Source organism: Neofelis nebulosa, chromosome 14 (genome assembly GCF_028018385.1).
Source record: "Neofelis nebulosa isolate mNeoNeb1 chromosome 14, mNeoNeb1.pri, whole genome shotgun sequence".
Taxonomy (NCBI): domain Eukaryota; kingdom Metazoa; phylum Chordata; class Mammalia; order Carnivora; family Felidae; genus Neofelis; species Neofelis nebulosa.
The window spans coordinates 42,779,173-42,801,129 of record NC_080795.1 but is presented as its reverse complement, the minus strand read 5'-3'; the positions used below and the strand labels follow the sequence as shown (position 1 = coordinate 42,801,129).

The following is a 21,957-nucleotide window of genomic DNA, read 5'->3' as shown; positions in this document are numbered from 1 at the left end:
TGCACAAAAAAGTAAAGAAGGAATGGAAGGGAACTCATAAAGGTAAAAACATTTTAATTTGGTGATTTGTTGGAGCAGCTAAAAATCTGAGAAACAACTTTTCCCCATTCAGTGTCATTCCCTTTTATGTTCCTAATTTAGTAAATAGTAAACAATTTTAATGCACAGACAGGAAAGAAGGTCATGGTAAAGCATCCCTTGAGTCTAAAGGTCAGAACCTGCCAATCACAAAGTTCAAACTAGGGGATGTACATGGGATTGCTATAGGGCCACAGGGGCATCTGTGGAGGAGATGAGGAGGAGAACAGCCAGCACAGATCCTGGAGCTGTGTGACCTGAGGTCTCAGTTTCCCTACCTGTAAAATAGGGATAATACAGCACTTATAAGACTATTTTGAAGATTAAATAAAATAATATGTGTAAAGGGCTTACAATCCTGCCAGTTCACAAGTTCTCTTAGGTGTTTGCTATTATCTGGGGGAGGCCAGTGCCGAAGAAGCCAAACCAGAGCCCAAACCTTGAGGAAGTTAAGGCATGAAGGGAGAGGGGAAGAGCAACTTCCCCCTGCAGTCAAGCCAGTGGACCTCTGCAGGGACAGAAAAAGGCAGGGAGAAGCAAAAGTGAGAGGAAGGGGAATAGAAGACTGGCAACACACACATACAAAACAAGTGTGGGAGGAAATCATCTGAGATCAAATAAAACCATAAAGAAGAAAAAGGCACAAATGCGATAGAGGTTTAGGGTCCGCGATGCATTCTTCTATGTTGGAATGGGAACACTGGATTTGGGGTCTGTGCCCTCGGTTCTCTCCCTGGCTGCATGTCCTCTTGTCTGAGTGTCCTTGGAAAAGTCATTTATCCCCTGTCTCATTTTTTTAAATCTGTGAAAGTGAAAATGGTGAGGCCAACTGCACAGAGCTGTTGGGATGACTAAAGGAGAGCATGTTATGGTTGGTGGCTGAACACCCAAAAAATGCACAAGGAGATTCTAGGACCATAGCATTCCAGGGCACAGAGCACTGTGGGAGAGAAGCAGTCCTCCGCCTTGACTTCCAGCGTTCAGGCCCAGGAATGAGCGAGGCAGTGGGCGGGGAAGACACGCACGGGGAATCTGGGGACAGATAAAGGAAACTCGTGATGGGGCGAGGCTGGGCTGAAGAGAAACAGATTGGGGAAGAGCTGCAAAGGGAGGGGTCCGCTGAAAGAGGAGGGGGAGGCCGCGGAGGGAGAGGGTGGGAAGGCAGAGATGGGAGGGCAGTGTGAGAAGAAAAGCAGGCTGGGGAAAGAAGGATTGGAATGCAGAAGGAACTTAGGGAAGGAGAAAGTATTGAAGGCGGGAGGGAAAGACGAGTGGGAGAATGGGGATGCAGTGGAGCGGGGGACCAGGCCGCGCGAGGAAAGAGGACCCCGGGAAGAGACGGAGGAGAAAAGAAGCGGCTAAAGCCAGCGCCAGAAGAGTCTGGGGACTTCGAGAAGAGAGGCTGGGGCCTGCAGTAGAGCGCGGCAGCTTTCAGCATCCATCCGGACTCTAAAGACTCGTGGCCTTTGCTTGACCTCGAGGGTCGGGAACAGACGCCCTGTCTTTGTGGAGAGCGGTACCCCACCGAGAGAATGGGGCTGTTCGGGGTTGGGCCCTGCGCCTGGAGCCCGGTGAGGCTTCGCTGGCCCCGGGCGGGCCCCTGAAGGCGACGAACGGCCGGCCTGGAGGTCGGGGCCGAGGAAGGAAGGTATCACCAGCCAGAGCCAGAGCGCAGTCCGCTGCAGACGCGCCTGCCGGGAGCAGTCTCTGGGGGGCGCCGCCGCCGCTTTCCTCCTCCGGGGCCGCTTGCTCCCCGAACAGTGGAGGCAGCGGGAGAGGACTTAGCGCCCGCGCTGCGCTGCGGGGGAGGTGAGGGGGCGGGGGCGAGCTTCCGACGGTGCTAGGGGGACTCTGGCGCTGCGGATGCTCCTGGCCTCCTCGCCGCCGGGCGACCGCGCCCGCCTTCCCTGGCCCAGCGCTCCCGGCCCGCTCTGCGCACGCCGCCCGGCAACCCCGCGCGCGTCCCGCGGGGGCGCTGCGTCTCCCAGCCACACCGGCACACCGCGGCCCCTCTCCCCCACACCTCCTGGCCACACCACCGGCCTCTCCTCCCACCCTCCGCTCCCCTCCTCCCCCCACCCCTCCCCTCCCAACGAGGGGCGGGAGGGGGCGTGGCAGGGCCGGGGTTTGTGTGGCTGGGACCCGGCTCCTTGCACTCTGAGTCCGCGCGAGGAGCCGGGCCCCGGCCGCTGTCCAGCCGCTCCGTGCCCCTCACGCCCTGCGCCGCTGCCTCTCTGGGAGACGCTGCCACTCGCTCGCCATGGATACCCCTAGAGTCCTGCTGTCGGCCGTCTTCCTCATCAGTTTCCTGTGGGATTTGCCCGGTTTCCAGCAGGCTTCCATCTCATCCTCCTCGTCGTCCGCGGAGCTGGGCTCCGCCAAGGGAATGCGAAGCCGCAAGGAAGGGAAGATACCGCGGGCGCCACGAGACAGTGCCACGGCCGGGGAGCCCCAGCAGCGCCACGAGCCACAACCGCGGCCACAGGATGAGCCCCGGCGGCGGCCGCCGCAGCAGCCCGAAGCGCAGGAGCCCCCCGGCAGGGGCCCACGCGTGGTGCCCCACGAGTACATGCTGTCAATCTACAGGACTTACTCCATCGCCGAGAAGCTGGGCATCAACGCCAGCTTTTTCCAGTCTTCCAAGTCGGCTAATACGATCACTAGCTTTGTAGACAGGGGACTAGGTAAGTGGCAAAGAAGACGCCCCACTCCTCTCTCCCTGGAACTCCGCAGCCAGGGCGCTGCTTCGGCTCTGGCAGGAGGCTGCGTTTGTGAATTACCATTCCGCTCTGGACACCTCCCCCTTTCTTTTCTTAAATTGTTTTTCTCAAGCCCGAATAAGTTTGTGACTGCAGCTGCAGATTTGACTCCAGTTTTCGACCCTCCCTTCCTCGCTTCCTTCTTTCCCTTCCTTCCTTCTCTCTCGTCTTTCTTTCTCTTGTCTTTTGCAGAAAGCAGCGTGGTGGCCGCTCGTCTGGTGGCTGGTGGAGGAAGCGTGGAGGACGGGAGGTGGCAGGCAAATCACTGGGTCTGGAGAGGGGACGCGGCGGGGACTGACGGCACCCTTGCCACGGGGTCTCGGGGTGTGCGTGGTGCGCGGTACAAGGCCTGAGCTGCGGTGGCCGACCGGGAGGGCCCTGGGGCACGAGTGAGCAGTTGTAAAGCCCCGAGCTCCCGTTCGCTCCGGGAAAAGCCGGCAGAAGCAAGTCCCGCGGTCGGAGGAGCGAGTCCTTGAGCGGCGTCTGGCATTACCCCGACCCAGCCGCAGCAAGGGTTCTCAGCTCACCCCAGCGCTGGATGTGGGGGGTATTAACAGCCTGGAGGGAGCCCCGCGCCCTCGGGCGTTTTTGCTCCTGCAGCGTGCTCTCTGCGGCTCCGAGGCGTCAACTTGGTCGTTTCTGCTAAGGCAGCCGCGAGCAACTGGCAGGGCGGGGCAGGGGCAGGACAACTAAGTTTGGGGTTTGTTGGTACTTAATCCATATGGGTGCATGGATGTGTTCATCCACCTTTCCCAGCCAGGCATCGCTCCTCTCTTTGAGCTTCTCCCAGGGGCCCTATTCGTGGTCCCCTCCGAGGGTGTGGGTGCATGAGTGGGTGCCTGCGGAAACTCGTGCACCAGCTCCTTGCCACCCGGGATGGCCCACGTGGTGAGTGCCTTCAAGAGAACCCCGCTCTCTCCATGGCCCCCAGAAACTGAGGAGGGATCCACAGGCACCAGGAACTCAGCAACTAAAGAGACAATAACGTGGAAGGAGGCAGGAAAGGAGGGGAGAAAAGGGAAAGAAAAGGGAAAGGGGAGGAAGGAGTCGAGAAGAAAGGGAGGAGGAGGTAAAAGAGAGCGAGATTTGGGGGCAGCTATACATTCCACCATCCTGCCCAGACTTCGCTCCGCGGCTTTGACCGGTTCCCCTCCTCCTACTTCCAGGTCAGTGAAAGTGGGGTCGCTCAGGAACCCGCGAGCGCCAGGGTTCAGGCGGACAGGGCTGCTCCGCTCGGCCTGCCTTGAATACACGCAGGTCCTCGGACCTTTTCGGAGGAGGCTAACGGCCCCCGAGCCCCGGGCTCTTCCCGGGCTTCAGACCCCAGCCTCCACCCTTGCAGCCACCTTCCTTGCAGACCAGGGTTCCTGCCCACGCTGGATTCGCTGCTGCAGCCGAGGTCAGCGAGGTTCATGAGCTGCTGAAAGGTCCAGGCAGCAAATTAACGCCGGCTATTTTATGGTGATTTTAGGGCTACTAAAGTCACCTTTGCAGACACACGTGGCTTCTTCGTAGCGCTGCAACTGGATCCCCAACCTCGGTGCCGGCAGCGCAGCTCGCCCCCTCCCCCCACCCGGTCTTCTCCCTGCGTCTGTTGTCTCCCTCCCTCTAAATCCTGTTTACCGTCCGCCTTCTCTGCTACCCTAGTCAAAGACTACCCTACACTTCCCTGGTGGGGACACTAAAGAAGCTCAGAGAAAATTGCTTAAGAGGCCTTTCCCCAGGGGAAGAAATCCCGGAGGCCCAGGCTGGCGGGAGGCTGGGCGCCTGTTTTCTTTTCCCCAAAGGAAGTGGCAAGAGTCTCCGCCCCTCCCCCAAGCAGGCACCCCTAACTCGTAAGCTGCGCCCTCCGAGTTTGGCCCGGGACCAAGGGACCCTGCAGGCTGTCGGGAGGTGTCTACCGAAGCCTGTGGCGTGCAGGCAGGAGTGGGAGGTCTCTGGAGGGTTCAGCTCCCGCGCCGACGCGGCCTCCCTTCTCCACTGCTGGCGCTGCAGTCTCCCCCCCCCCCCCCCCCCCCCCCGGGCACCGCACTGGGCGCCCCGGGCGCCGGAGGTAGGGAAAGGGACTGGCTGCGCGCCCAGGCCTGGGGGCCTCTGTTCCCCAGCCAGGTCTCCAGGCTAGCGGGACCAAGACCCAGACGTCGGCTTCAACTCTGGAACGCGGTCCCCAGCCGGAGGAGACGCGGAGTGACCACTTGGACCTCAGCTTCGAAGGCGCGGTCTCCTCCACTCTCTCAGGTTCCCAGAAAACGCGAAGAAAGGCAGTTAGTTGACTGGGAAGGCTGTGCGACTCGTCGCACGCCGCTCGGGGGCGAAGGCGTGCGGAGCTCGAGGCCGGAGGGGGCGCGCAGAGGAGGGGTTGCGTTGCGGGCTACAGCGCCAGCTTGATAAAGGGAAAGCCTCACTTTCCCTCTCAGTGATTTTGATTTGATGTGTCACCGGCGGTGACCTCGGGCTGGACCTTCCGGGGCTTGCTTAGCATCGGGCCCCTGATTGGAGTGTTTCAACTCAGCGATCTAATTGAGGGTTCATGTCATAACACATCAAACGGTGTCTAGTCTCCCGTGATGGAAGGGACCCGCCAGCCGCGCATCCCCGGCTCCTGGCGAGGACTTCCGCCCCTCTCACGTGGGGACTCTGAACCGCGCCAAACCCTGCTACATCCCCTCCCCCAACCCGTGGATGGCAGGGCAAGTAGGAGAGAGCAGCGGCCAGCCGAGAGCTGGGCCCGCCGCGCTAACTTGGCGCCTTGCCTCGGGGATGTTTAAACCGCCGTCGAATGCGGCAGGCTTGGCTTGGAGCTGCAGGGTCCCTCAGGGGGAGGAGCAAAGAAAATGCAAGGAGTCCTGAAGCCGGTCCGGGAGGCAGGAACTCCTTACTTACCTACAGTATTTGTAAAAAGCCTTTCTCACCCGGGAACCCCGGAACCTCAAAAGTCACCCCTCAAGCTTGCGATTAAGAGTGGGCGAGTAGGGATAAATTCTGTCGGAAGTGAATGAAGAGCGCTTTGGGTCTATAAAGATAGCACGTTCTCTGTTACCTCACCCTTGCCACCTTCTCCCCACCCCATACACACACCTAATGAGGAGACCTGGTTGCAACTTTCAAAAAAAGGTCCCTCCTTTCGGTTTGCTCTTCCAGCATCTAGGGGTGATAATAATAGCCAACATATATTGAGCATTTACTGTATACCAAGTACTGTGCTAAAATCTATTACCTGAATTATTTCATCTAATTCTAACAACGATCCCTGGGGAAAGTGCTATAAACAGTGTTTTACAGGTGAATTAAGGAAGACAGAGAGGTTAAGCAAGTTGCTTAAGGTCACACAGAGTGAGGGGTGAAGCACACATCCAATTCTAGATCTTGCGTACTTAACGATGACACTATATGGATAGGATAAGGGGTGAGAAAGTTTCTAAAGGATGGTGGCAGGAAGCGGGAACAAAAAAAGGGAGGGGGGCAGATTTGCCACCCGGTCTAATATTCTATGATTTCTAAGAACCAGTTTGGAGTTGGAGCAGATCTTTGGATTTGAGGGTCTGAATCTGTGCTGTGCTTTGTAGTCTCTGTAAAGGCACAAACCACATTATCCCTGATCTTTACAAATTCTTGCAATGACTTTGGATCCACAAAGATGGAAACTGCACGTTTGTGCTGGTGCAGTCATAAGATCAGAATAGATCAGTTTGGATACAGAGAAATTGCAATTAGCACATGATATAACCATTCAAAGGCCACTAGTACTGGCAGACAATTAGAACTTGTATGAACTCAACATGGCTGAGAGATAGAGGATGAGAGAAAGAGAGAAACAAATCTGGAACTCTCAGCTTTGTAGTTAGAAGTGCCACATAAACAAGGGGGGAAAAAAACCTCCCCCTTGGTTTTGGAAGAAACCAAAATGAGTCTAGGAATACTGCTGTAAGTTTGGTTTCCAGATGATTTGGAAATAAGACTCTTTAAAAAATTTTTTTTTTCCCTGGTGGTGGTGGTGGTGGTTGTTACAATAGCCTTCTCAGAAAGGCGGCGGTAGGGGACAGATTAAAAACCAAAAATGAGATCGGAACATCCTTGAGGAACTTGACACCCTAGAAATGAATCGCTGGAAAGTCTGCCGTTGACTGTTGCCTTCTTGGTTTACCTTGTGGGTCTCCATTATCAGAGGGCAGGGCAGGACAATTGTGGGGATAGCCGGGCCGCGAGGAGGGCATTCTCAGAGCTGCAGAGTTCCCTCGCGATTGAAGTTTGTCCGGCACAGCATGTTTAGGCAAAACAGCGAGTTTCTGGGTGGATCTGGGCCGCAGAGTGGCGTAATCAACGCAGCAGCGCTTTTGCCCCGACCCTGTTGTCGTTGGCAAACGGAAAATGAAATATAAGCAGGGAAGTATTTTAATGGGGACGGAGGGAATTCACAACTGTTAATTATTTGGTGACCTTGTATTCGATTTGTTTGAGTCCCTTATAAAAACACTAATGCAGACCAGACGGCCAAGTGAGGAAGCCGGCAGAAGGTTCCAATCTAGGCTTTATTTCCCCGGAAAGAGGGAACAGCCTTGGAAAAGGATTGCTGAGCGTTCAGAGTGTGCGCGTGAGGGCGCGCCCGAGTGAGCGTCCGCGTGGGGTTTGCTTTGCTGTCCAGGTTCATGATCTTCTACCAGGCCGGTGGACTGGAAGGTCCTGGGAAAAGGCCGAGGGTGAGGGAAAGGAAGCTTTAAAGAGAATCCTTCTCTTCTGGCGGGAAGGATTAAAACATTTTCAAGGCCACAAACCACAAACACCTAAGCCATTGGCTTGCTGTTAAATATCAGTTACTGTCACCCCCTTCCCTAAGGCCCTAAGGCCTTTGAAGACTCTTACAAGGGCCGCCTTAGCAAGTAAGCTAAGAACACCTAGTGTCTTCTGCAGCGAGAGTGCGAGTGTGGCCAGAATTCTGGGCGAGCTTCCTCTGCAGGGGAGGCTAATTTGACAGGGACACTGAACGTTTTCCCCGGCGCGGGAGGCTCTTGGGCTCTTCGAGTTTGCGCGATAGAGTTGCTGGTGGGGGAGGGGATCGAAAAACGTGCCCAAACATCCTTGCCTTTCCTCCACGCTAAAAGAAAACCAACCAACCAAACAAACAAACAAAAAAAACAAAACAAAAACCAAAAAACAAGTTACCTAAGCCACAGCCCACGACAGGCCTTGAGAATCCCTTCCGCAAGCTGAAAGAAGACACGAAACCTCCCCCCTTGCGACCCGAGCGCTTGCGCGTCGCCCGGACCCGCGGGGAACGCGGGCGTTGCATAGATGGAGGTCCTAACGCAACCGGTTTTTTCTCCCAGTCTCAGTTCTCTGGGTTCTGGCGGCACACCTCCTAGCAATTGGTGTCGTCTTTCTGGGGGCGGTGTAGGGAGGAGAAGAGAACGGGACGGAGGGGCGGGAAAAAGATAGAGAGAGGGCAGAACGAAAACGTTTGCTTTCTGCCGGGACTGCTGCGTGCTTTAAACGACGCAGAGCAAATCAACAATAACCCCTGGGGGGCTTTTAAGGGAAGTGAAGGGCACTAATTCAATAAGTCCTCTGGTACAGAATAACCCTGGTCGAAGGATGCTGTCTAGATCCGGGGACAGTATCCCAGCGGAGGCCGCGACGTATGGCAAGCGGGACTGTGGCTCTCCGCGTCATTTCGTGGCTGGGGGCATCAAGCACCCCACACTACCCCCGTCTCCCTTCAAAGCCCTGGCTTTAAGCTCAATGGCAGTTAAGTGGTGCCCTCTGTTTACAGGAAAGAAATCGGGCCTCGTAGGCCTAACGAGTTCCAGGGTTGCTGTTCCCTGCCTTCCAGGACCGTCCACTAGCGCTGCTGGGGGCAGAGGGTTGGGTCGGCGTGGGGTGAGAAGCTGCGGGAGCTAGGAGGGACTGGCGGCGGGCGGCGGGCCGCGCTGGCCAGCATTCCCGGAGAAGCGCGCGCGGCGCAGCCAGTGGCCGGGGTGTCTGGGGGCGGAGCTCGGCTTAGGGACCGGGTAGTGGGCGTGCTGGAGAGGAGAGGGGCGGGCCTGTGGCTCAGGCGGACGCCGGTGGAGCTGAGTGAGCCGAGCGGAAAGTGGGGGCAGGAGCTGCGCGGAGGGTTGGTTTTGGGATCCCGGGTGGTTTATACGGCCCCCTACCCCGTACTCTCCCTAAATAACGTGAGAACCAAAGAGAATCCTTGCGCCCGCTTTGCAAATCTGGCTTTGCAAGATGGTCCAGCCCTCATCCCACTTCCCAGAACTGTTGCTCCTACGCCCCGTGGGGAGGGAAATTGAATGATGTTGGCCTATGGTCCATAGCTGCCACAGCGAATCTCATTTTGGTGCGACGTTATTTTGGAAGTCAGCTCAAGGTAAACTCATTGGAGCAGAGTTTCCACGATCCCAACCCTTTAAAGAAGACACACCATTGAGGTTTCTCCTACGCAGGACCCCTGGACGCCGAAGGTCCTATCCTGTCCGCACAACACGCCGGTTGGAACCCCTCTCCACACCTGCAACCTGAGAACTGGTCAGGGAGGAGAAACCAAATAAAATGGAACCTTTTCTTCTACTTTTGATCTCAAAATTCTCTAGTCAAAAGGCCCGATCATGTTCCAACCGGGAAGGCTGGTTCACGTCGGCAATTCATCCTCCTGGCCAATCCTGGGTCTGTGTCACTCCAGTGGGCTCCCAGAGACCCTGCTGGTCAACAGGGCAGCGAGGGCGGCCCCTGGCAGATCAACCCGGTCCGGGCCCTGCGTGCACAACTCCAAGGGAAGGGCAGTGACCTGCGGAGGACGGCAGGACTCCGCAGAAAGTTGGGGACAAAAGCTACAGCATGAGGGAATGGTACCAAGTTTCCGTCTGGATTTCATCTGCAGTGATGTCAAATTAAGATTTTGGGAGACCAGGGTGAGACTGCAGTGAAAAGAGATGCCTGTGAAGTGTTCTTGATCTAGGCTTTGAATCTCTGGCTCTTGAACCCCTCTCAAGAACTCGTAGCCAAGAGCATTTGCACTAAGTCCTTGGACACCACTTTACAAATGAATCCATTTCATTTTAGAGAAACGAAAGGATTCTCCTTGAAGCTTCTTTGCCTTCCGAGTCCTGCTGGGGGTGCGCAGTGCCCAGTGCTCCCGGGGAGGGCTGGCCGCCTTCTCCCGCCAGAACCTCACCTTCTGCCATTGAAGGCTGTGCTGAGGCTCCGGGTGTGCTGGAAGTTCAAAGTTCAGTCGGGTGGCATTCAGGGTTCGCCTTCCCTCCCCCTCCTCACGTTGGACCCAAGTGTGGTACTCGAACACTGGGATTTCTCTGTGGGATCCCCGCTGGCCACCAGACCTGCTGAATCGTATGGGGTTTACAAGGCCCAGACTCTTTGCAGGGAGGAGGGTGCCAGTCGGCCAGGCTTGGGAGAGAGGCTGGAAAAGCCTCTGAAGATTCCGTGGAGGACCCGCCTGAGGCCTCTCTGGTCTTTGAAAGGAGGAAAACAAGCTGACAAATTCTGGGCCAGCTATTGGAGAAAACACTGGGGAAGCCAAGAGATCTAGAGAGAAGCTAGATGGTTGACTGTGTGGTGATCACATACACACACACACACACACACACACACACCGACCTATAGAGCCTTCTCAGGTGACTCAGTGGCTGGGCCTCATTCATTGCTACACCCCATCTTCCCCACCAAATGTGCCTGGCTCTTTGCCCTGTGAAGATCACCCTCATCCCCACCCCGATTGCCTCTGTGGACAGATCATGCCCCACAAAAGGGCTCCAAAGTGGGAAGTGAGGGGTGGGGAAGGCTACTAACCCCCAGGCCTGTCTGGGCTGGGTCTGCCCAGCCAGGAACCAAATGCCAGGGTTGGCATATGGGCCAGCACTGGCCCTGAACCCACAGAGGAGGGAACCTGCTAGGAGGGACCTATCTTTGATGAGATTCTGGCTGGAGGTTGGTTGCCCACCTGGAGGTTGTGAGAGAGACCTTGGTGGTGGAGGGACATAATGACAGGAGCACTGAAAAGGGCCTGTGTGATGGGGGTGAAGCCACAACCCCTATAGGCCTTGCCCCTCACTGGACCTCAGATGAATAGAAGCTGGAAGCCCTTGCTTCTCTCCTCCTCCCAGCACCTCTCCTTCACTCACTTCTGGAAATCCTGTGGAAACAATTGGACTGCATCTCCTCAAAGAAGGCCAAGAGGAGTGCAGGTGCATCTTTTGCCTACCTGATTTGGGTGGTTACAGTAATCTTGGCTGTGTTCATTGGGTGCTTCTGTGTGTCATGTACAGCTGGCCCTGGCTGCTTGACTCTGACTTTTACAATGACTCTGCAAGGTGGGGGGTGGTTCTCCCATTTTACAAGATGAGGCCTATGAGGCTGGGAGAGATTATACGACCTAGAGTATCCAAGGTCATCCAGCCACTAAGTTACAGGTCAGGATTCAAATCTATGTCTCTTAGACTCTAGACTTTTGTGCTAATTCCACATTGTCAGTAGTAACTAACATTCACACGTGTCTTCAGATAAATGTCTTTCCTGCTCTTCTCATTTGCCACCCCTCCCGCAGTGACTCTGTGAGTTGATGTTATCCTCATTTTGTAGATGAGAGAATTGTTTCCCTGTAAGTTCTCTTTCAAAAGTCCAACTGTTAACATCCCTTCAGTTCTGCTGTTTAGGAAGTGATTTACTCTTAGAGACTAGAGACCAATGCTCTTCCCCCAGGCATGGGCTACATGAAAGAGCAGGAGACTTCTCAGAGTTTCTACCAGACACAGAGATCAAGGGCTAGGATGTCCAGGGTGATGGCACAGATTTCGGAGCCAGATGGCCATGTTTACTTCTTAGTATCTTGGGCAAGTTACCATTCAGCAATCTGCATGTGAAGCTTTCTGGTCCATAACATAAGCATACTCGTGATATCCTTTTCTTTTTCATAGTTACTTTTGAGGCTTAAATGAGTTGTTATAAGGATTTAGATCATGCACAATAGATAGTGTTTGCTATCATGATTTCTATTCTGGATGATCAAGCAAGTGCACCCTATGGAGGGTGAATTGCGTGGATGGCCTCTTGAATCTGCACCTCAGTGAGGAGGCTTCGTGAGATCAGCAGTTTGCAACAAATCTCAACAGAGGCAGGACTCAGGACAAGAATACAGGAGGATGCTCAAGATATTACTGTGTCCCAGGAGAGGGTAATCGTTGGAGCACAAATTACTCAGAGGCCTTCACGCCCCAGGAGAGAGGGCTGGTGGCTCATTTTTACTCACCCTGTTCATCTGACTGTGTTTCTAACCTGTCGACTTTGGCACCTCAGGCAGTACTGAAGCTGAGTAACTAGGGAGCAAGTGACTTCCAATCTAACCGTGAAATTCCTGCTTGGAGATCCTCCTTCTAGTAAAGGAAAAAAAAAATCCTTGGGGAACCCAGTTCGCCTTGAATTGGTGGCATTGGTGATGAATCTGCGTCGCGTGTCTTTCCTCCCTCTTTGCTCCACCGCCCAACGAGTGCCCTGGAAGAGGCGTGGCCACAGGTCTGAGGGCCTCGGATAGAATTAAGACCTTCAGATCCTGTCCGTTACTAGTGGCAAGGCACTGGGCAAGTGAAGATAACTCATAGAATCCCAGTTTCTGCATCCATAAATGAGTGTAAAGTCGAACGGGTCTCACCGCCAGCGGTGAGGATTCAGGGACAGAGGCCATCAAAGCCCAAGCACTGGCCTGCCACAAAGGCGCGCCCCATACGCATTCTGTGCGGCTGTTGGCCAAAAAATGAGGGGGTTGGGGGAAAGGGTTAGCTGCAAAGACGTCTGGAGTTTTAGTTGTAAAGATGGGTGACTATCCCGCCCCTTCTTACTCCCCCCTACCCCACCTAGGGAAGTGGGGGTGGGAAAGTCCACTATCATCTCGGCTTTCTGAGCCCCTGCCTAGTGGCAGGATCTGTACCATTGGAGGACGTGGGGCGGGACGCGTGGGGGGGTGTCGGGTGGAGGCGAGTGGGGCCCTCTAGGGTCACCTCAAATGCAAAGGACGAGAGCCCGGCACGCACTGAGGAGCCTAGAGAGCTGGAGCCGCGGGGGCACCCTGGAAGGGTGAGGGGCGAGAGACAAAAAAATCCCCGCAAGGACTCTCAAGCGGGACCTCAAGCTGTGTACCTATCTCAGGAATGTCTTGGAAAAAATGCAGTGTGTGAGCTTTCCGCCCCAAACCAAATGAAACTGCGGGTTTTCAGAAACTCTCCACTGGGTGGCCCAGCGGAGCTGGCCCCAGCGTGAGTAGCCCTGGGGGACCCTCGGGGCGCATTTCCTGCCGCCTGGAGTCCCTCGAGGAGGCCGCCCTCCTGGGGCTCAGGTTCTTGGGTGTCGGGTCTTTGGTGCTGTGGGCAACCTTTCCTTTCCCATCTGGTGTTTGTTTCTTAGCTTTCTCCGGCTACGTACTGAGACTGCGATCCCGCATTGATGACTTTACCGTTCTAGGCCAGTTTTCTAATTTAAAATGGGCATTACAGTCCCTACCTTGCAAGTGATTCGTTTTTTTCTTGTGCCTTCATCTGTTTCCTTTTTAAATTGTTTGTCAAATTCCACACTAGATGTACATGTTTGAGGTGTCCTCAGCCTTTTACCAACTTGCTCTTAACTCAAAAACGGCTGACCTATTTATGAAGACTTCTCTTCAAGTATACAGATGTTTGTCCCTTCTCCTTCTCTCCTCCCCCTCCTTCCTCCATCCACCCACCTGGGAAAGTTGATAGGCACAAATCCAGCAACTGTAACTCGAAAGGTCTGTACGTCTAATACTCAACAAACACTGAGTAAACTGGAGTCTGAGCCAAGCTGTAACAAACCAGGTCGGTACAAATTAAAAGCAAAATAAAAAGCTCCCATGATTACTGATTGATTTCAATTTAAAGGCGGAAACCTTAGGATTCCCTCCCAGGATGTAAGAAAGTACCACAGACAGAAGGGAAGGTTCATGTTTCTAGTGAGGAGGATGGGAGAGAGGGTCAATTGGTGATATCAGCCCTCATTTATACAGGACTTGGTGGGAGAGGAGGCTTGTGGGAAGGGAGTGTGAAGGGCTGGCTTCCTACCCAGAGGTGGCCATGACGGCAAGGCCAGGCTTTCTGATGCCAGGTCAGCAGTCAAATTGTCTTCAGGGTCACAGGGGATGGTGGTGTGTGCACTCCCCAGGTTGGATGCCTCCTTTGGGCGATTTCTGTGATGCATGGCCCCAGAGCAGGTCCAGACAGGTGGGGAATGTGGTCTGTAGGAGAGCTGCACAGAGAAGCCACCTTCTCGGACCCTCTGTTCAGGGGTTAGAGGTTCTGGAGACCCAGCGAGAGTACATGTGGCTGAAAGAGTACCAAAAATGTGGGGGTGGCTGTGGGGGGCAAAAAGGAACTGGGAAGAATAGTGACTTGGTTCTAGTGAGTACGACCTTAGAGTCTGCCCTGGGTCCTGTGCTTTGGAGGACCCTGTTTTGCCTCACCTCCAGTGGTGCCCCACCCCACATGGTGGGGAATCTAAGGAGCCAAGGGGACATGCTCATGTAGATTCATGGCTCTTACAGTGAGATCCCAGACCAGCAGAATCAGGATTGCCTGGGAGCTTCAGAAAGATGCATTTTCTAGGCTCCATAAGAAACCTCTGGAACTTGAGAGAATTTGCATTTCTAAGAAGCTTGACGCTGTGTGGTGCTGATGGTGCAGACTTAAGGGGCCTCTACAGGTTTAGTGGCCTTGAGAGCTACTATTCTACTGTGGTCATTGAACCATAGAGCTCTTGCCCAACTAGCCCAGAGTCCCCTTCAAGCGCCTGGACAACTTCTTCATTAGGTTTGTCCTCCTAAGAGTGTATCTGCCCCAGATATATGCCTGGAAGCTTACACCTGTTGCACCTGTGAGCAAGGGAGTCCACATTGGTGCAGGTGAGGCTGTTGGAGCTGCGATGGAAAGAGAAAGGAGCAGGTTAGACTGAAGCCCCCATTTGCACTCTTTCCCTGAGCCCTGGAAAGATTAAGAGCTGGCTGATCTTGCTAGAAAGACCATCAGAAATCCCAAGGCTGCACAATCAGTAGAACCCTCTCTCTACAGATGCTTTCCTCTGTTCTGACACCTCTTGAGAACTAGAGAAAAGTAATTCAGCTGTGCAGACTAACCATTATTAGCCCACACTTAAAAAAAAAAGAGTAGAAACAAAATAGGCTGCTTTCTCCATGTTTCATGAGAGATATATAAATAAATCATTACCCTTTGCACCTTTCTATGCTCTCCAGCCAGTGATAAATTGTCTCAAGAGTTATGTAAGCAGGGATGGAAATGATTTCCTTAAGGAGTCCATGTTTTATTCCTAGCAAGCCCTGAAAATACAGTTTGGACTGTATCCCCCCATCCCTTATACCCCAGCCATTCCTGGTTGCTTTTAAACTCTAGTACCTGGACTACAATGGAGAGGCAATGGGGCTTAGGGGCTAAATGCTCCAACTCTGGAATTAAACAGACCTAAGTCTGGATCTCAACTTCACCACTTACTAGCTGTCAGACTTTGGTAATTAACTTAATTTCCCCAAACCTTGGTTTTCCCACCTGTAAAATGGGAACAATAAGAATATCTACCTTACAGAACTGGTCTGTTTGTGGATAAAGTAAGGATGAAAAATACATCAGCCCTCACAATATTTAGCTGGTGCAGCAAATGCCTTCTGTTTGTCCATCTCATCACACCCTTAGTTTAGGGAGAGAGAAATATGAGAGGCAAGAAAGTGAAGCCTAAGGCAATAGGTCCAGAGATCTGGGTGGTGGCTGAGGGTTGTCAGACACAGGTTTCTTTAAAGGAGGAGAAGAAAGTGTGCTGAGTTCCCACTGATTTTAATGTGACCCTGGCCGGTTTGAAGGTCTTGGCTTCCATAAATCAACCGCCTCCAGCAGCTTTTCCCTCTTCACCTCTCTAACCCTTCCCACAGCTCCATCTCAGGTCAGGACTTGTGCGTTAGAGTGAGGTAGCCAGCCATGCAGTCAGCCTAGAGTGGGGACTGGGTGTGGCTGAGGCTCCAGACCCAGTGCCCTGGGGCTACATCTGGATAGGCAGGGAGGGTCGGACCCAGGACCCAGTGACGCTTTTACTATTGAAATCGAACCAAACTTTACTAGCTTCTGGGGAAAGCTGGGGGCTTTGGGGATTTTTGTATTTGCTGGGTTGTAAATATTTTATGAGAAGGCAGCCCAGGAAAATCTGGTTAGCTTTCCGCCTTGCACATTGAAGTGGGGTTGGCTTCATGCACAAATGCATCAAAAAAGAAGTCAAGTTGTGCCTTGGTCCCAAAGAATTCATCTTGGATTTTAAAAGCTTGTTATTCCTGCCACCCACCCCCTGCCATCATGTGCCCCAAATTTCTTTTTCTTATTTGTAATCAAAAATTTAATCTTCAAGATGAGTTGCAAAGCAAGAAGATTTCAAGTTGGGTGGGTGGGTGAAGGGGAGAGAGAGAGAGAGAGAGAGAGAGAGAGAGAGAGAGAGAGAGAGAGAGAGAGAGAGTGTGTGTGTGTGTGTGTGTGTGTGTGTGTGTGTGTGTGTGTTTGAGGTATTCTCCTTACTGGTGTATTTCTCTTTGACTGAGGGATCTTCTCAATGGATAGATGCCTGGTGTGTGTGTTTGTTCCTTTGCCCCCTGCAGACTTCTGAAAGCTTCATTGCTCTTTTGTTTGTTGTTAAAATGGTAGGTGAATTTGAGAAAGGAAGGAAGGAAGGAAGGAAGGAAGGAAGGAAGGAAGGAAGGAAGGAAGGAAGGAAGGAGAAGGAAGGAAGGAAGGAGAAGGAAGGAAGGAAGAAAGGAAGGAAGGAACAGATCATATAGTCGATCTTCAATCTGTCAGCTTTGTGTTGGGCCTAAATGCTTCAGCAAAACTGTCTAATGGGCAGCAACATCCCCCCAGACCAGTGGGTCTAAACTAGGGCTGCATCTTCAAATCGTCTCGGAGCTTAAAAACAAACAAACAAACAAACAAACAAACAAACCTGACAAAAACCCAGTACCCAGGCTCTACCCTCAGATATTCATGCAATTGGTTAAAGCAAGCCCTGGCACTGGTAATTATTAACTTCTCTAGATGATTATAATGGGCACCCAGAATGCGAATAGCTACGTTTCTCACTTATTGCCCAGCATGTACTCCAGCTGGCACAGCTGCACCGGCTGCGGTGAGCAAGATGGACATGACATGGTCCTAGCTCCTATGGGTCAGTGGAGGGGGGCAGGATGTTGCTGGGAAAGACCACTAAAGAGACAAATATAAGCAAGTGTTTTTAGATAATGCTAAGTGCCGGGAAGATAATAAGCCAGGTCCTGTGATAGTGACCAAGGAAGGCTACTTTAGATCAGGGTGGTCGAAGATGGCCTCACGGAGGAGGTGACATTTGAACCGAGACGTGAATGATGAGAACGAGCCAGCCAGCCAAAAGGAGGTCTAGGGGAAGCGCGGCCCAGGTCCACGACCACAAAGGGCACATTAGTGGTTACGCAGGCTCCTTGGAGGGGAAACCGGGGAGGCCGCCGCCACCGCCGCCTCTCCGGCAGCCAACGACTTCCGCCCTGGGAGCCCCCGGCTGACAGGAGGAGGGGGGCCTGCCCCGATGCTCCCCCTCCTCTGGCTGCGCACCGGCCAGGCGGGGAGCTCGGGTGGTCAGGCCCCGGGCTGGCCGAGCTGGACTCCCAGCCGGCCTGCCCCGCTCCCCGCCCTTTTCCTCCCGGGGGCGGCCGCAGAGCACCGGACTGATCTCCCCCTTAAGTGAAACTGACTGTAATTATTTTTTATCTCGCAGACGATCTCTCGCACACTCCTCTCCGGAGACAGAAGTATTTGTTTGATGTGTCCACGCTCTCAGACAAAGAAGAGCTGGTGGGCGCGGAGCTGCGGCTCTTTCGCCAGGCGCCCGCAGCGCCCTGGGGGCCGCCGGCCGGGCCGCTCCACGTGCAGCTCTTCCCCTGCCTGTCGCCCCAGCTGCTGGACGCGCGGACCCTGGACCCGCAGGGGGCGCCCCGGGCCGGCTGGGAAGTCTTCGACGTGTGGCAGGGCCTGCGCCAGCAGCCCTGGAAGCAGCTGTGCTTGGAGCTGCGGGCCGCGTGGGGCGAGCCGGGAGCTGGGGAGGCCGAGGCACGCGCGCCGGGGCCGCAGCAGCAGCCACCGCCCCCGGACCTGCGGAGTCTGGGCTTCGGCCGGAGGGTGCGGCCCCCCCAGGAGCGCGCCCTGCTCGTCGTGTTCACCAGATCCCAGCGCAAGAACCTGTTCGCCGAGATGCGCGAGCAGCTGGGCTCGGCCGAGGTCGCGGGCCCGGGCGCGGGCGCCGAGGGGTCGTGGCCGCCGCCGTCGGGCGCCCCGGATGCCGGGCCTTGGCTGCCCTCACCCGGCCGCCGGCGGCGGCGCACGGCCTTCGCCAGCCGCCACGGCAAGCGGCATGGCAAGAAGTCGAGGCTGCGCTGCAGCAAGAAGCCCCTGCACGTGAACTTCAAGGAGCTGGGCTGGGACGACTGGATTATCGCGCCCTTGGAGTACGAGGCCTACCACTGCGAAGGCGTGTGCGACTTCCCGCTGCGCTCGCACCTGGAGCCCACCAACCACGCCATCATCCAGACGTTGATGAACTCCATGGATCCCGGCTCCACCCCGCCCAGCTGCTGCGTGCCCACCAAATTGACTCCCATCAGCATCCTGTACATCGACGCCGGCAATAACGTGGTCTACAAGCAGTACGAGGACATGGTGGTGGAGTCCTGCGGCTGCAGGTAGCGGCGCCTTTCCTGCTGCCTTGGCCCCTGACCGCAGGGGAGGCTTGACTAAAGAGAGGCGGAGTTGGAGCTGGCCTTGGAGGAGGCAGAGGGTGGGGGAACAGCCTGGACATGCAGCCCGGTGGGAGAAGAGGGAGCGCAGCCTTCCCAGAACCTTCCACCTGCCAGCCCAGAGGGAGATACGGATTTTCACACCTCGCCTGGCCACCCTGGAAAAACAAGCCAAGGAGGATTTCTTTAGTTTTTTTTTTTTTTTTCTTTATTATTGTGGCTTTGGATTTCCTTGTGTGTCTCACAGGTTTTGATAGGAGGTGGGGGACGGGGAGACGCATACCTGTTTTTCAACCGCTCCAAGGATTGAAAATTTTGTAGCTTAAGAAGAGAAACAGTGTGGGAGGAAGAATCACCTTTGACCACATCTTGGTTTGATTGTTTTCTATCCGTGTAAAGAAGGTGGGTTTTTTGTTTGTTTGTTTGTTTTTTCTGGCCATGGCCTAGCCTATGCCTTGTGACCTCCCAAGCAGAAGAGTGTTCAAATAGAGGGATTGGCACCGGGAACAGGAAAGCCAGGAACGGCCCTAGCTTTAGAAGAACTTGCTTTTATACCTGGCTGCCCTGGGCTCTCCCAGGAGAGGGAGCTGGCAACCGGCATCTCACTCAAGGGGGCTCAGGTCCTTTCTGTTGCTTTTTCTGGTAGGGGAAAGGGGGACTGGTATGGATGGAATGACAAGAATGAGTCCAAATGGAACCCCCTGAAGGATAATGAGAAACCACAAGGCCTGCCTCTGATGGGGCTGACACTGAGGTGTATTAGCCAGGCTGGAGGTAACCCAGGAAAAACCCTTCTGTGGTGTCTGTTTCTAATTGATTTTTTTGAACAGAATTTGCCAAAATTCAGACATCCCCTTTTAAGGGGAAGGAGATTTTCCAGTTAAACAAAAAGTGAGTAGGGACGGGAAGCTATGTAACTAAGGTAAGAGGTGCAGAGGAGGGGAAATGAGCCAAGAAGCAGAGGATGAAGTCAGGACGGGAGGTTGTGGGCCCCAAGGAAGGATGGGGAGAAGGGGGCAGGCCGGAAGCAGGGAAGAGAGGATGAAAGGGGACACAGGTCCCTGTGCCCGTAGATTTCTTTAAAATCTATGTTTTCTCCCCTCTCTCTAACATTCCTGAAAGATTACCAACCAGCAATAGCCCAGGGCTCCCCCAAAAGAATTGTTTCAGATTGTAATTACCAGTTAGGCAATGTTTTTAAAACTTAGTAATGAGAAACTGTGAAAAGAGCTAAGTGTTACATTGAGCTTGGAGTGGGAGATGGGGAAGGGACAGTGAGGGAGGAGGCAGGGGCGGTATTCATCTTCCGAAAGGAAGCAGGAGAGAGCACAACACAATTTCAATACCATTCCCAGATTGTCAGAAACATGAACTTTCCCCCAGCCTGCACCAGTATTATTTCAAACATTGCCCATATGTAGGCCCTTTGCAGCATTAGTTTCCTTCCTAGCTTTGACCATGAAATGGTTTAAACAAGGGAACTTGTACCAACCATTAAAAAAAAAAAAAAAAAGTTTTTGTTTTTTCCTAAGTGGTTTTGCTCTCTCTAGATCTAAACCTGTTGCTTGTTTGGTTCAGAGAACTACAAACTGTCCAAGAAAGGGTGAGAATGAGTTTTAAAAAATGCTAATATAAAATGCTAAGTAAAAAAAAAAAAAAAAAAAAAAAAAAAAAAAAGACTTGGCCAGGAGAAATAATTTAAAATGCACATTTGCTTTGGATGCACTGTTGTTCTGTTATGGCTGTATATATTTGTTTATTTAAGGTGGCTGAAAGTGCAAAGGGGAAATGGACAGCATGCAATTCATCTTAATGTACAAACCTTATATGCACTCAAATGTTATAGTTTCTAATATTTTAAAAGTTTATATTCGAGTTGTACAAAGTTACGCATTAATCAGATATTTCATTCTTTCATAATGTTATCATTTTCTTAAATATTATTACAAAATTTTAAGTCTGTCTAATGGAGAGTTTTTTTAAACTGTCTACCTCACTATAATACAAGTATTTACAACACTAAAGTTACCGGAGGTCAATTTTATATTCAAAACATTTTTTACAGTACACTTTACTTGGATGATACGCAGTCTAATACTGTATTATTAAACTCATTTTCCCCCTTAATCACTCAGCCTGGTTTATATGGATCTATTTAGAAAAATCATTTTCTCACGGAACTGTTGTCAGTGGTATTTTGGTCCAGTATGGGACTGGATGTCTGGAAAGGCACTGGTTATTTGAAAGTGCATCATTTAGAGCATTGCACTTTTTCTTCATAACTCTTCCATGACTCTTCGTGAAATTTTCATTTACCAGATTAAAGCCAAATCCTCGTCAACTCTTAGAAAGTGATGATAAAGCCTGTAATGCACTCCAGCATCTCAAGACCCCAAATAAGAATTGGGATTATTTCTTGGCTTCTTTAACGTTGAGAAAAAGGCTGTAAATTATTTAAGCCCACCAACATGTCAGTAACTACTGTCTTCATGTATGGCATACTGCAAGCAGAAGATATGAGACGTTCTCTGTTCACTTACTGTAAATCAGGCTCGTACTTGCTGTACACACAAGTGCAAGTCTGAGCCCTCGCTGTAGGTCAGGCACAATGATGTATGTGCATTATTTCATTTAAACCCCTCAGAAACTCCATGATATAGGTATCATTTTTATCCCCATTTTACAGACCAGGAAACTGAGGTGCAGAGAGGTTAAGCAACCTGTCAACATGTAGCCACGGCGTGACACTGAGGTTTTAAACCTAGTTCTTTCAGACTGTAGAGCCTGAGGCATCAACCCCTATACAATTCTCCCCCAACCTCATCTACCTGCTCTCTGGTTGTTGCCTAAATGTCAGTGTGGGGAATTTGCAATTAGTCACAATTCTGGAGGTTGGTGAGCTGTCACAGGGGCGACCATCGCTGCGTGCGGGTTTGGAATATGTGAATTGTGTGACTGCTAGGGTGGGGGAAGCTGAAATGTGGGTACAGATTGCAAAGCTCAGTGAGTTCTTAGCTTAGGCTTGCCCCAGGAAACCCCGTAGTTTAGGTCATTGCTGGGTTTCTGCAGTGTCTCTGCGGTTTTTTGGAACTGCCTGGGTGTGGTTTTGTGAGTGGGTTCTCACAATAATGGTCAATTTACAGATAGGTTATGTTTCAATAGACTGGTTGTAAGTGGTCTGTGTAAAGGTGAGAAACATTTTCCTATGGAAACAATAATGTTGGTTTGAGTTTCCATGTCATTTTGCATAAGTTTTATTTACCCAAATGGAACTTTTTAATAAAGCAATTTTGACTTCTGGGT

General features: G+C 52.7%; 1 protein-coding gene across 1 annotated transcript; it reads left to right on the top strand.

Annotated features, from left to right (window-relative positions):
* The first annotated feature begins 1,264 nt into the window (after nt 1–1,264).
* Nucleotides 1,265–20,781, top strand: GDF6 (growth differentiation factor 6). Its single transcript, XM_058698634.1, has 2 exons — nt 1,265–2,762; nt 17,640–20,781. Exons 1-2 carry the CDS (start codon nt 2,339–2,341, stop codon nt 18,602–18,604), a joined length of 1,389 nt encoding a protein of 462 aa, XP_058554617.1. The 5' UTR covers nt 1,265–2,338; the 3' UTR covers nt 18,605–20,781.
* Nucleotides 20,782–21,957: the final 1,176 nt, after the last annotated feature.

Coding starts and splice junctions, on each gene's coding strand:
- GDF6 (XM_058698634.1), top strand. CDS start 2,339: ATGGATACCCCTAGAGTCCTGCTGTCGGCCGTCTTCCTCATCAGTTTC. Junction 2,763..17,639: donor CTTTGTAGACAGGGGACTAG/GTAAGTGGCAAA, acceptor TTTATCTCGCAG/ACGATCTCTCGCACACTCCT.